This window comes from Lepidochelys kempii, chromosome 19 (genome assembly GCF_965140265.1).
Source record: "Lepidochelys kempii isolate rLepKem1 chromosome 19, rLepKem1.hap2, whole genome shotgun sequence".
NCBI lineage: Eukaryota > Metazoa > Chordata > Testudines > Cheloniidae > Lepidochelys > Lepidochelys kempii.
Genome location: NC_133274.1, coordinates 18,013,960 through 18,026,082, shown reverse-complemented (window position 1 = coordinate 18,026,082; position 12,123 = coordinate 18,013,960). Strand labels below are relative to the sequence as shown.

General features: G+C 49.7%; 1 protein-coding gene across 6 annotated transcripts in view; it reads right to left on the bottom strand.

Annotated features, from left to right (window-relative positions):
• Positions 1-12,123, bottom strand: part of SCMH1 (Scm polycomb group protein homolog 1) — a 121,116-nt gene that overhangs the window by 32,202 nt on the left and 76,791 nt on the right. For all 6 annotated transcript variants that reach the window (XM_073317931.1, XM_073317932.1, XM_073317934.1 and 3 more), the window contains 3 exons: positions 4,935-5,167; positions 4,044-4,170; positions 2,144-2,344 (listed from right to left, as the gene is read on the bottom strand). In XM_073317931.1, coding sequence (XP_073174032.1) covers positions 2,144-2,344; positions 4,044-4,170; positions 4,935-5,167 — 561 coding nt within the window. The remainder of the gene's footprint in view (positions 1-2,143; positions 2,345-4,043; positions 4,171-4,934; positions 5,168-12,123) is intronic.

Below are 12,123 nucleotides of genomic sequence, written 5' to 3'. Positions count from 1 at the left end.
AATGCTAACAGAGCTGGAATCTCAGGGCATTAAACAGTGAAGCAAAGTCTTTTATATCGTATTACTTTCCTGTAAGTGATGTTTCACTAAGCATGTCTACATTACAACCACCATGGTACCATTAGCTTGACTGTGGCAGGAGGACTGGGGGCAGTCCACAGTGGACGACTGGGAGAAGGGCCCACAAGGAAGACAGAACCAGGGCTGCAGAGTGGGGGCCTGGTGTGACAGATGAAAAATTTCCTGGTGTGGGAAATGAAAATATCAGGGAAGTAAACCCTGCAGAACTCTAATTCTGAGACATGGACACCATTTTGAGCATGAGAGGAGGGGGACAGAAGCAGAGTTCACATCTACCCAAAATGGTGGCAACTAATGGGCTCCCAGAACAAAGTTTTAACCCCATCAACACAGTTTAATTGTAATACAGCACATCATACTTACTGGCCGAGGCCCTCTGCCCAGGACTATCTGTTCCTTGGGGGTCTGGTCAGGCTCTAGCCTGGAGAAGAGATCCTGGCTTTCTGGGGACACCACCACCTCCTCCTCCTCCGTGTCCTGGTCGGGACTGGGGTTTTCCTTGGTGCCTTTGGCACTATCCTCAATGTACCTGGGAAAATCCAATCCAGCTCCTTAAAGCAGAGGTAGGTAATTGCAGCACTGTCAGGCCATGTCTGTCCTTGGTTGTTCTTATAATTCTGCCGGCAGCACTGCTTCCCTCTGTTGCAAGAGTGAGCCACATCTCAGGACAGCCCCTCTTGGTCATCCTGCCAGTGACACACCTTCCCTGTGTTGCAGGACTGAGCCATGTCCCAGGATGGATCCTCTCGGCCATTTGCTTAGCTGTACACATGTATATTTTCTCCTCAGGGTGGCTGCTGTTTAGGCATGACTGCACTGGCTCCTCTCCCCAGATTGCAAGGAAACCCCTGTGCTGCTCATCTCCAGGTGTTTGCTGTAACACTCCAGGAGTGTGGAATCTGTGCCCCACCATTTAAACATGGGGACATCCAGTTGCCACGAGCCCAGCACAGCAGACAGTGTACACACACAGACAAGTCAGTCCTGGCGTGAAGCGATGCAGTGTGGGATATCAGTGGTAGGACTCAAAAGTTGATCCAAAATACAGACGTGTCCATATGAACATTTCTCCACATTAACTCATTCTGAAATGAGCCTAAACCACTTCAAAGTGGATTATCCAATTCGCACAGTTGATTTGGAAGAACTATGTTGTGTGGACACAGCCCATTTTAATTAGAAAAACCAGCAGTCAGTCTGCAATAAAGCCCTGTGTACCCAAATCCATAGACAGAGCGATGAGCCAAGAAGATGAGTCTAGCAGCAGCATTCTGATAGACCTGATGGAGGCAAAGTCCAGAAGAGAAGGGTTCACACTTTCCAGCCCATTGTACCAGACCTGTGGGACTCTCTGTGGCACCTCCGGGAGGACTCAGAGCACAATTCCCTGGTGCTCATGGGTACATTTTCAGGCACCCAACACTGATGGCTAATGAGGCAGGAAACAACTAACATGAGCCACCATGGATCAACTTGAAGCTGCTGAACGTTCCCCTTTCCCTTACAGGTTTAGGGAGCAGCTGGTATCATTGAAAAAAACAAACATAATGTAGCACAAAGAACACTGATGAAACAGGGGAGGATGGGCTTGAGGCTAATGCACAGGACTGGGAACCAAGGAGGCTGAATTCTGTTCTCAGATCTGCCACCAACAAGCTGTGTTGCCTTGGATAGGTCATGTCACCTCTCTGTGCCTCAGTTTTCTCATCTGTAAAACGGGGAAAGAAAGCAACACTTCCCTAGCTCATGGGGTGCTGTGGGACTGCATTGATTAGTGGTTGAGAATGGCACTGTGATTCTTGGCTGGAAGGCACATGGGAGTTTTATTCCTACATGCACAAACAAGTTATACACCCCACCTATGGCTGGAGAAGTCATCCTCGCCTGTTTAGGCTTTATACATCATCCCTGTACAGAGCTCAGAGCCTTCCAGACTCCCATGGAGACTTCCCCAGCTGGGGATGGCCACAGCTGACAACAGGATGGTGCTACGCTCCAGGGAGAGGGTTCCACCAAAGACCTCTTAGAAAGCAGGGCAGTGGGGAGAAAGCTTGGTTCTTACCTGAAATGACCTCTCCCCCATGGCCTTGCTTCAGGAAGGAAAAGACAGTTTTCTGATGGTAAGCACAGTCAATACAGGCCTGTACTGCCTGCTGCAGCACCACAGAGGCACGGGCTGGTCCAAAATGGTCAGGCAGCTGCTGAACTTTCTTCTTATCCAGGTGAGGCCCGGTGCTGCTGGTCTTGTTCAAGTAAATGCAGACTGCAGAGAGAGAGAAGGCTCAAGGTTACCCTGCGAGAGCTGCTTGCCCAGCGTATGCATCGCTGCTTTGCAACAGCCTTTCCCTCCTGCCAGCATGGAGTCTGCCTGCTGTCATACGCTCACCATTACCCTGCGAGAACCACCCGCCCACAGCCCTGCCCTCCTGTCAGCACAGAACCTGCCCTGTCATAGGCTCACCATTACCCCGCAAGAGCCGCCCACCCACAGCCCTGCCCTCCTGCCAGGACAGGGCCTGCCTGCTGTCATACGGCCACCATTACTCCACGAGAGCTGCCCTCCCACAGTCCTGCCCTCCTGCCAGCACAGGGCTTGCCTTCTGTCATACGTCCACCATTACCCCGCGAGAGCTGCCCTCCCACAGTCCTGCCCTCCTGCCAGCACAGGGCCTGCCTTCTGTCATACGTCCACCATTACCCCGCAAGAGCCGCCTGCCCACAGCCCTGCCCTCCTGCCAGCACAGGGCCTGCCTTCTGTCATACGTCCACCATTACCCCGCAAGAGCCGCCCGCCCACAGCCCTGCCCTCCTGCCAGCACAGGACCTGCCTGCTGTCATACACTCACAAACAGGGTGAACCAAGCCAGTCCAGCATAGCCACTAGTCTGCTGCCCACCAGCACAAGGCATATTTAGAAGAGGTACAAGCCCACAATGCTGATTACTCACTTCCCTTGGGCTCATCCTCCATCCTCCTAGCATCTCCTCCACGGCCCCTGTCCTAGTGCTCCAAGTATGCCAAGCTGTGGGCGGGTTTGCACAATGGCGTGTGGAGCGTCCGGATAACAGTTGAGACTCTAAAAGGAGCCTAAGGGAGTTCAGCACCCATCTCCCATTGAATTTCCAGCCTAGGTCCCTTAGGCTTCCTTGGATATCGGTCCAGCTGTGCTGAGGGGGAGTGGGCCCAGCCCATACCTTGTGCTGGGCAGAGCTAGTAACAGACTCCCCTTTCCGGGGTCAGCTTTAGTTCTGACTCAAGAACGGAACCCCACAGAAACCTTAGTTGGTCTTTCTAGGCTCTCGACCCTTGCTCCTTTTTGCCCAAAGCAACTCTGGCTGCCTCTCCACATTACTAGGAGCTCAGTGGACCCAGCAAGACACAGCAGCAGACACGCTGACTTTTACTGCAGGGTTCTGGGGTGACTCGACGGCAGAGGCTGCCCCCCTCTCTGGTTTCAGAGAGAACAAGAGTGCTGTGGCCCTTCCTGCCTCAGAGCAGCCTGGGCCCGGAGAAATGCCCCTCCTAGAGCGGCTGCGTTGCTCGCATGAGTGTGCAACCATACGGCTCCAAGAGAGCACTCTGCACCTGGCTGCAAGGTGCACCTCAGCCCAGAGTGAAAGGTCTCGAGTGTCTATGCAGACATCCCTCTATGAGCAAAAGGAGCGTTCAACCCACAGGGGATGCCTCTAGGTACCGCTAAGCAATAATTTATGGCAGGAAAACACAGTGCAATCGCCTAGCTCTAGCCATGGTCCTGAGAAGCAGAGGAGATGAGGGAAGCCCTGGGGAGCCTCTGGGTCTCTTTCCAGCCTGATTCTTCTCTGCATTAGGCCACTCTCATTTCTGCACCGGCCACACTTGCTGCCACATTTGGAAATCGTGGCATCTTCACTTGATATTTTCTGGGTTCCCCCAGATTCCTTAACTGCATCATCTTCACTGAGGGGGTGACCCCAGCTTACCTGTGGGGGCCTGCATGGCAGAGCTGGGGATAGTAGCAGCATCCTGGGGCACAGTGCTTGTGTCTGGCTCTGGGGTGCTCGTTGTTGGAGAGGTGGGGGCTGGATTCAGCAAAGTCCGAGGTTTCCTCTGCAGAAAGGGATTGGGAAGAGTTCTCCTTTTACACAAGCTCACCATCCTGCCCCGCCCTCTGCCCTCATTAGACCCCGCCCCCATCCTGCTTTACCCTCCCACCCACATCAGACCCCACCCCCAACCCTGCTCTACCCACCTGGCCACCGCCCTCATCAGACCCCACCCCCATCCTGCTCAAACCCTGCCCACCAACCTCCTCAGACCCCGCCCTGCTTTACCCCTCCACTGCCCTCATCAGACCCCGTCCCCCCCTACCTCTGCCACCGCCCTCAAGAGACCTCGCCCCCCCCCATCCTGCTCTACCCACCCCCCCACCACTGCCTTCTTCAGACCCCACCCCCTGCTTGGCCATGCTTCCTGACACTTGTAAATATGCTTATCCCTGTGGCCGTGAGGCTGGAGTCTAGTTACTCCCTCCATTCCACACCCCTGCCCAGCACATGTGCTGCCAGGCCCTGCGGGGCTGAGGAGCTGGAGTCTGGAGATGCTCCCAGCCCCCACACTCCATGGGTGTGCTCCCATTACCCGTCAGTCCTAGGGCTGGACTTTGCCTCCTACACACACAAAAGCATAGGGGACGGAGGGTGCTGGGGGTGCGGTTTCCATCACACACAGGCGTTACAGTTTGGTTCACTGGCTCTCAGCACCCGCACTGTACAAATTGTTCCAGCTCCCTGCACAAAACACAGCGGCTCTCCACCCCAGAGGCACACACGCCCCATTCACATGTGATCACAGACACATACCCTGTCACCTACCTTACTGCCAGGCTTTGGTCCCCTCTTTTTGGGGAATTTCAGAGGCTCCACCGACTTGGAAGGGGTGGGGATGGGGTGATGGATCAAGGCCTTGGGCGTCCGGCCGCGCTTCTTGCCCGACTTGCGACGCTTTTGCTCAGGTTGGAGCCCCAAAGCAGTCTTCAGGCTGCCGTGCATGCTGGGCTTCTCGGCACTTCCTTCGGAGACAGGGAACGGGCTCTTTGGAATCACAACTGCAGTCAAAAGGAGGACGACGACCATCGTTTACACACAGTGACATAATTACTCGCGCACACAGCTGTGGGTCCGAATACGAGTGGCTTCTGTCCGTAAACGCCGCCATCCCCAGGCAGCAGCAACCTTCGCTGAGCCCTAATTAGAGAGCTCAGAGCTGAGCGTGCAGATGGTTTTTCTACATCTCATGTAGGAGCCCAAATCCCCTGACTTCCAGTCCAGTGCTTTAGCCATACGGCAGCCCTTCCTCCTAAAACATGGGACACTCTGCCTTAAGTTAGGTGGACTGCTCAATTATCATAAGAACATGAGAACAGCCACACTGGGTCAAACCAATGGTCCATCCAGCCCAGTCTCCTGTCTTCCAGCGGTGGCCAATGCCAGGCATCACAGAGGAAATTAACAGAACAGGTAATCAACAAGTGATCTATCCCATTGCCCATTCCCAGCCTCTGGCAAACAGAGGCTAGGGACATCATCCCTGCACATCCTGGCTAATAGCCATTGATGGACCTATCCTCCATGAATTTATCTAGTTCCTTTTTTAACCTTAAAGAAAAGGAGTACTTGTGGCACCTTAGAGTGCCACAAGTACTCCTTTTCTTTTTGCGAATACAGACTAACACGGCTGTTACTCTGAAACCTTTTTTAACCTTGTTATAGTCTTAGCCTTCAGAACTTCCTCTGGCAAAGAGTTCCAGAGGTTGACTGTGCGTTGTGTGAAGAAATACTTCTTTCTGTTTGTTTTAAACCTGCTGCCTATTCATTTCATTTGGTAACCCCTAGTTCTTGTGTTGAGAGAGTAAATAACACTTCATTTACTTTCTTCACACCAGTCATGATTTTATAGACCTTTATCAGATCCCCCAGTCGTCTCTTTTCCAAGATGAAGTCTCAGTCTTCTTATTCTCTCTTCATACAAAAGTTGTTCTTTTCCCCTAATCCTTTCTGTTGCCCTTTTCTGAACCTTTTCCAATTCCAATGTATCTTGTTTGAGATGGGACGACCACATCTGCATGCACTGTTCAAGATGTGGGAGTACCATGGATTTATACAGAGGCATTATGATATTCTGTCTTGTTATCCATCCCCCTCCTAATGGTTCCGAACATTCTGTTGGCTTTTTTGACTGCTGCTACTCACTGAATGGATGTTTTCAGAGAACTATCCACAATGACTCCAAGATCTCTAATTTAATTTAGCTAATGTAGACCCCATTTATATGTATAGTTGGGATTATGTTTTCCAATGTGCATTACTTTGCATTTATCAACACTGAATTTCATCTGCCATTTTGTTGCCTAGTCACCCAGTTTTGGGAGATCCCTTTGTACCTCTTCGCAGTCAGCTTTGGATTTAATGATCTTGAGTAGTTTTGTACCCTCTGCAAACTTTGCCCAACCACTTTTTACCCCTTTTTCCAGTTCTTGTATGAATATGTTTAACACTACTGGTCCCAGTACAGACCCCTGGGGGATATGGCTATTTACCTCTCACCATTCTGAAAATTGAGCATTTATTCCTACTCCTTGTATCCTATCTTTTAACCAGTTATGATCCAGGAGAGGACCTTCCCTCTTATCCCACGACAGCTTATTTTGCTTAAGAGCCTTTGGTGAGGGACCTTGTCACAGGCTTTCTGAAAATCTAACTACGCTATATCCACTGGATCACCCTTGTCCACATGCTTGTTGACCCCCCTCAAAGAATTCTAGTAGATGGTGAGGCATGATTTCCCTTTACAAAAACCATGCTGACTCTTCCCCAACAAATCGTGTTCATCTATGTGTCTGACAATTTTGTTCTTTACTATAGTTTCAACCAATTTGCCCAGTGCTGAAGTTAGGCTTACCAGTCTGTAATTACCAGGATTGCCTCTGAAGCCTTTAAAAAAAAATGGCATCACATTAGCTATCCTCCAGTCATCTGGTTCAGAAACTGATTTAAATGATAGGTTCACATACCACAGTTAGTAGTTCTGCAATATCACATTTCAGTTCCTTCAGAACTCTTGGGTGAATATCATCTGGTACTGGTGACTTATTAATGTTTAGTTTATCAATTTGTTCCAAAACCTCCTCTAATGACACCTCAATCTGTGACAGTTCCTCAGATTTGTCACCTAAAAAGAGTGGCTCGGGTTTGGGAATCTCTCTCACTGCGAAGACCGATGCAAAGAATTCATTTAGCTTCTCTGCAATAGCCTTAGCTTCCTTGAGTGCTCCTTTAGCATCTTGATCAGCCAGTGGCCCCACTGGTTGTTTAGCAGGCTTCTTCCTTCTGATATACTTAAACTTTTTTTGCTGTTACTTTTTGAGTCTTTGGCTAGCTGTTCTTCAAATTCTATTTTGGCTTTCCTAATTACATTTTTACACTTCACTTGCCAGAGTTTATGCTCCTATTTTCCTCAATAGGATTTAACTTCCACTTTTTAAAGGATGCCTTTTTGCCTCTAACTACTTCTTTTACTTTGTTGTTTAGCAATGGTGGCACTTTTTTGGTCCTCTTACTTGTGTTTTTTTTAGTTTGGGTATACATCTAAATTGAGCCTCTATTACTTTTGGCACTGTACCTTTTAATTTCTGTTTAACTAACTTACTCATTTTTGTGTAGTCCCCCTTTCTGAAATTAAAAGCTACCATGGTAGCTACTTTGGTATCCCCCCCAGGGATGTTAAATTAATACCAAGCAGTTAAGGTATGTTCGCCTCTTGGACCAGATTCTGTATTCCATGTAGGATTAAATCAAGAATTGCCTCTCTCTTTGTGGGTTCAGGACTAGCTGCTCCAAGAAGCAGTCATTTAAGGTATCAAGAAACTTTCTTTCTATATCCCGTCCTGAGGTGACATGTACCCAGTGTGACGGGGTCAGGCCAGATGGCTACAGGAGAGTGATCCTATTGGGATCCAGGAACTGCTAAAGGACCCCTCCGCCACATCCCCAGCCTAAGGGGAGGATCCACAGGACCCGGAAGCCAAATGATTCCGGGGCACAACTAATAAAATAACAGAGACAGGAGTGCGGTGATAGAAAGTGCGGTGATAGGTGATACAGGAGAGTGATAGAAGGTAGATATATTAGCCCCAGATTAAGCAGGTCCCTTTCCCCTGAGTAAGATAATGGGCTGTTCAAGAACAATTAAGAAGCTACCAGAATCAATTAGGACAGGCAGGCTAATCAGGGAACCTGGTTTTAAAAAGGACCTCACTTCAGTTAGTGAGACGTGTGTGAGGAGCTGGGAGCAAGAGGTGCAAGAAGCGAGAGTGAGTAGGCGTACTGCTGGAGGACTGAGGAGTACAAGCATTACCAGACATCAGGAGGAAGGTCCTGCGGTGAGAATAAAGAAGGTGTTGGGATGAGACCATGGGGAAGTAGTCCAGGGAGTTCTAGCTGTCACGCAGCTGTTACAGGAGCCACTCCACAGGTGCAATCCACAGGGCCCTGGGCTGGAACCCGGAGTAGAGGGCGGGCCCGGGTTCCCCCCATCCCCCTCAACTCCCGATTTGAGACAAGAGGAGTTGACCTGGACTGTGGGTCCCACCAGAGGGGAAGGTCCCTGGCCTGTCCCCTGACCCACTAGGTGGGTCAGCAGAGACTGTGGGGATTGTTCTCCTCCCTTTCCCCATGCTGGCCAGTGATGAAGTTAGCTGAGTGAACAGCAGGTTTGAGCCTCTAGCAAAAGTGGCCAAACTGAGGGCTGCCGTGAATCTCTGAGGTGAACAAATCCGCCAATAAGCGCAGGACCCACCAAGGCAGAGGAGGAACTTTGTCACACCAGTCAATATGGGGATAGTTGAAATCTCCCATTATTAATTATTATTATTACTGAGATTTTTATTTTTATAGCCTCTCTGATCTCCCTGAGAATTTCACAGTCACAATCACCATCCCGGTCAGGTGGACAGTAGTATAACACTGCTGCTATATTCTTAATTTTCAAACATGGAATTACCAGCCATAGCGATTCTATGGTACAGTTTGGTTCACATAATATTTTTAAATCATAGAATCATAGAATATCAGGGTTGGAAGGGACCCCAGAAGGTCATCTAGTCCAACCCCCTGCTCAAAGCAGGACCAATTCCCAGTTAAATCATCCCAGCCAGGGCTTTATCAAGCCTGACCTTAAAAACCTCTAAGGAAGGAGATTCTACCACCTCCCTAGGTAACGCATTCCAGTGTTTCACCACCCTCTTAGTGAAAAAGTTTTTCCTAATATCCAATCTAAACCTCCCCCACTGCAACTTGAGACCATTACTCCTCGTTCTGTCATCTGCTACCATTGAGAACAGTCTAGAGCCATCCTCTTTGGAACCCCCTTTCAGGTAGTTGAAAGCAGTTATCAAATCCCCCCATTCTTCTCTTCTGCAGGCTAAACAATCCCAGCTCCCTCAGCCTCTCCTCATAACTCATGTGTTCCAGTCCCCTAATCATTTTTGTTGCCCTTCGCTGGACTCTCTCCAATTTATCCACATCCTTCTTGAAGTGTGGGGCCCAAAACTGGACACAGTACTCCAGATGAGGCCTCACCAATGTCGAATAGAGGGGAACGATCACGTCCCTCGATCTGCTCGCTATGCCCCTACTTATACATCCCAAAATGCCACTGGCCTTCTTGGCAACAAGGGCACACTGCTGACTCATATCCAGCTTCTCGTCCACTGTCACCCCTAGGTCCTTTTCCGCAGAACTGCTGCCAAGCCATTCGGTCCCTAGTCTGTAGCTGTGCATTGGGTTCTTCTGTCCTAAGTGCAGGACCCTGCACTTATCCTTATTGAACCTCATCAGATTTCTTTTGGCCCAATCCTCCAATTTGTCTAGGTCCTTCTGTATCCTATCCCTCCCCTCCAGCGTATCTACCACTCCTCCCAGTTTAGTATCATCCGCAAATTTGCTGAGAGTGCAATCCACACCATCCTCCAGATCATTTATGAAGATATTGAACAAAACCGGCCCCAGGACTCATTTACTTCATTGAATCATTTACTTCATTGGCACTGAACTCCCTGAGGAGCAAGGCTCTAGTCCTACCTCTTCATATAAGTTACCTTGTTATCATGTCCTGGCCTTTCTTTACTGTATGTGGTGGCCTATCATGGAGAACACACAGAGAACATTCCAAACAGGAGGGCCGGTCAGCACCCGCCTGACAGTCACAGAGGCAGTGCTGTATTCGAAAGCCCCTTCTAGTACTTGCAGGCAAAAAGTCAAATTTGCAGTGCCCACAACTTTCCAATGCATTGCAGCTGCGAGAGGCGGCCTTCACCCTTGATCCCTACAGACTGGGGCTGCTACTCACAACCCGAAGTGCTAGCTCCTGTCCGGACCAAATAAGATGGCATGCTCCACTCAAGGTACTGCCCAACCTAAATGAAGTGACACGCAATTGCCTGCAGCTGGCACCTGCAGTCCATTTGCACTTCCTTCTTAGGGCTCTCCAGGCTGCAAGGTCAGTCTGCCCCAGTATCAAAAAACAGCCCTTTGGGTACTTGCCTACTATTAAAGGGGACAGCCCCTTTTTCCTCTCAGCCCTTTTCTCAAGTTTCCTTGTTTTTTTGCATCCCCTTTATCCTCCCTTAGTCATTCATCTGCTCATCTTCTCATAGGGACAGGAGGTGAAGTGACCCAGCTCAGCAGATTAATATTTTGCTCTAGAATTTAAATATCTGTGAAAAAAATAAATAAGGCCCAAATTTTCAGGAATTTCCACTAATTTTGGGGTGCATCAGGTTTTGGGAGCCCAACCTGAGACACCAATGGATGTTTCAAATGGAGGCACATACATTAGTAATTGCTTTTGTAAATGTCCATCCAGATGTCTACCCTCATGGTCATGGAGAAAACCTTCAACATGTGAACTGAGTATAACTGATGCAGTGATGTCTGTCTAAGTCAACAGTTGTAAACAACAGCTTCCAGAGGTGAACTGCCACTCTTCATCTCCCAGACTAGAGGACTCCCTATGTGCGAGGGCACTGAAATGACAATACACCCCTAATTTCCGAGTCCCATCTCTTTACTCTTTGCTCACAGGGGCAGGCTCCAGACTTCTCACCTCTTAAGTGAGAGCCTGATATTGATTTCAACCTCTAGAGGAGTGGGTGGGAAGAGTGGCAGTTCACCTCTGGAAGCTGTTGTTTACAACTGTCGACCTGTGCATTTGGTAAGATCCCTGTGATAACCCAGATGAACATGCTAGTCAGCAAGGGGAAATGCAGTTTTGGATCAGGTGAGCAGTAAGTGGCTGATCACCCCATATTCTGTCTCTGCCCATTAGAGGGTTACAAGCATTTGACACAGGAATGGGGTGGCCTAGCCTGCATCTTCAACAGCTATCTCACAGGCTTTACCAGCCTGAAGCCCTCAGCACCCAGAGCAGAGATGTTGCCAGCATCTCCTAGGCACACAGGCTATTCTAGATGTAGGCTGGAGACTTTTAGCTTCAAGGAAGGTGTCCCAGCCACAAGAAAGCCTCCTTAAGGCTATGGGCTCAAACCTTCCTCCCACCACAGCCTGAGGGAAACTGCTAAGGCCGGAGTGGGGACGAGCTCCTCATTTACGTCCAAGAAGAGACACACCAGACCTTGCTGGTGCAAACACAACGGCAACAAATGAACCAGAGAAGAGCACCCTGGGTCAAGCCTCAATGGGGGAATGCAGGCCAGATGGCTGGGCTTTATGAAGGTGCTCAGGCTCTACAGCACCAGGGGCCAATACCTAGACAAAGGGCAGAGCCGAGAGGGGTAAGGCTCCACGGGGGAGCAGAGGAGCCTAGGAGAAGTGGCCTGTGGGAGGCCAGGGCAGGCTTGTGTGCACTGCACTGAGTCCATAAGCTCCAGCTACCAGCCACAATAGCAAGGGGTTTACTTGGGAGGAGGGATGAATACGAACTACGACCCTGAAGTGAAAAAGTCAGCAGTGTCCCCCTCAGCTCCTAGACCAACTCCTCGCTCCC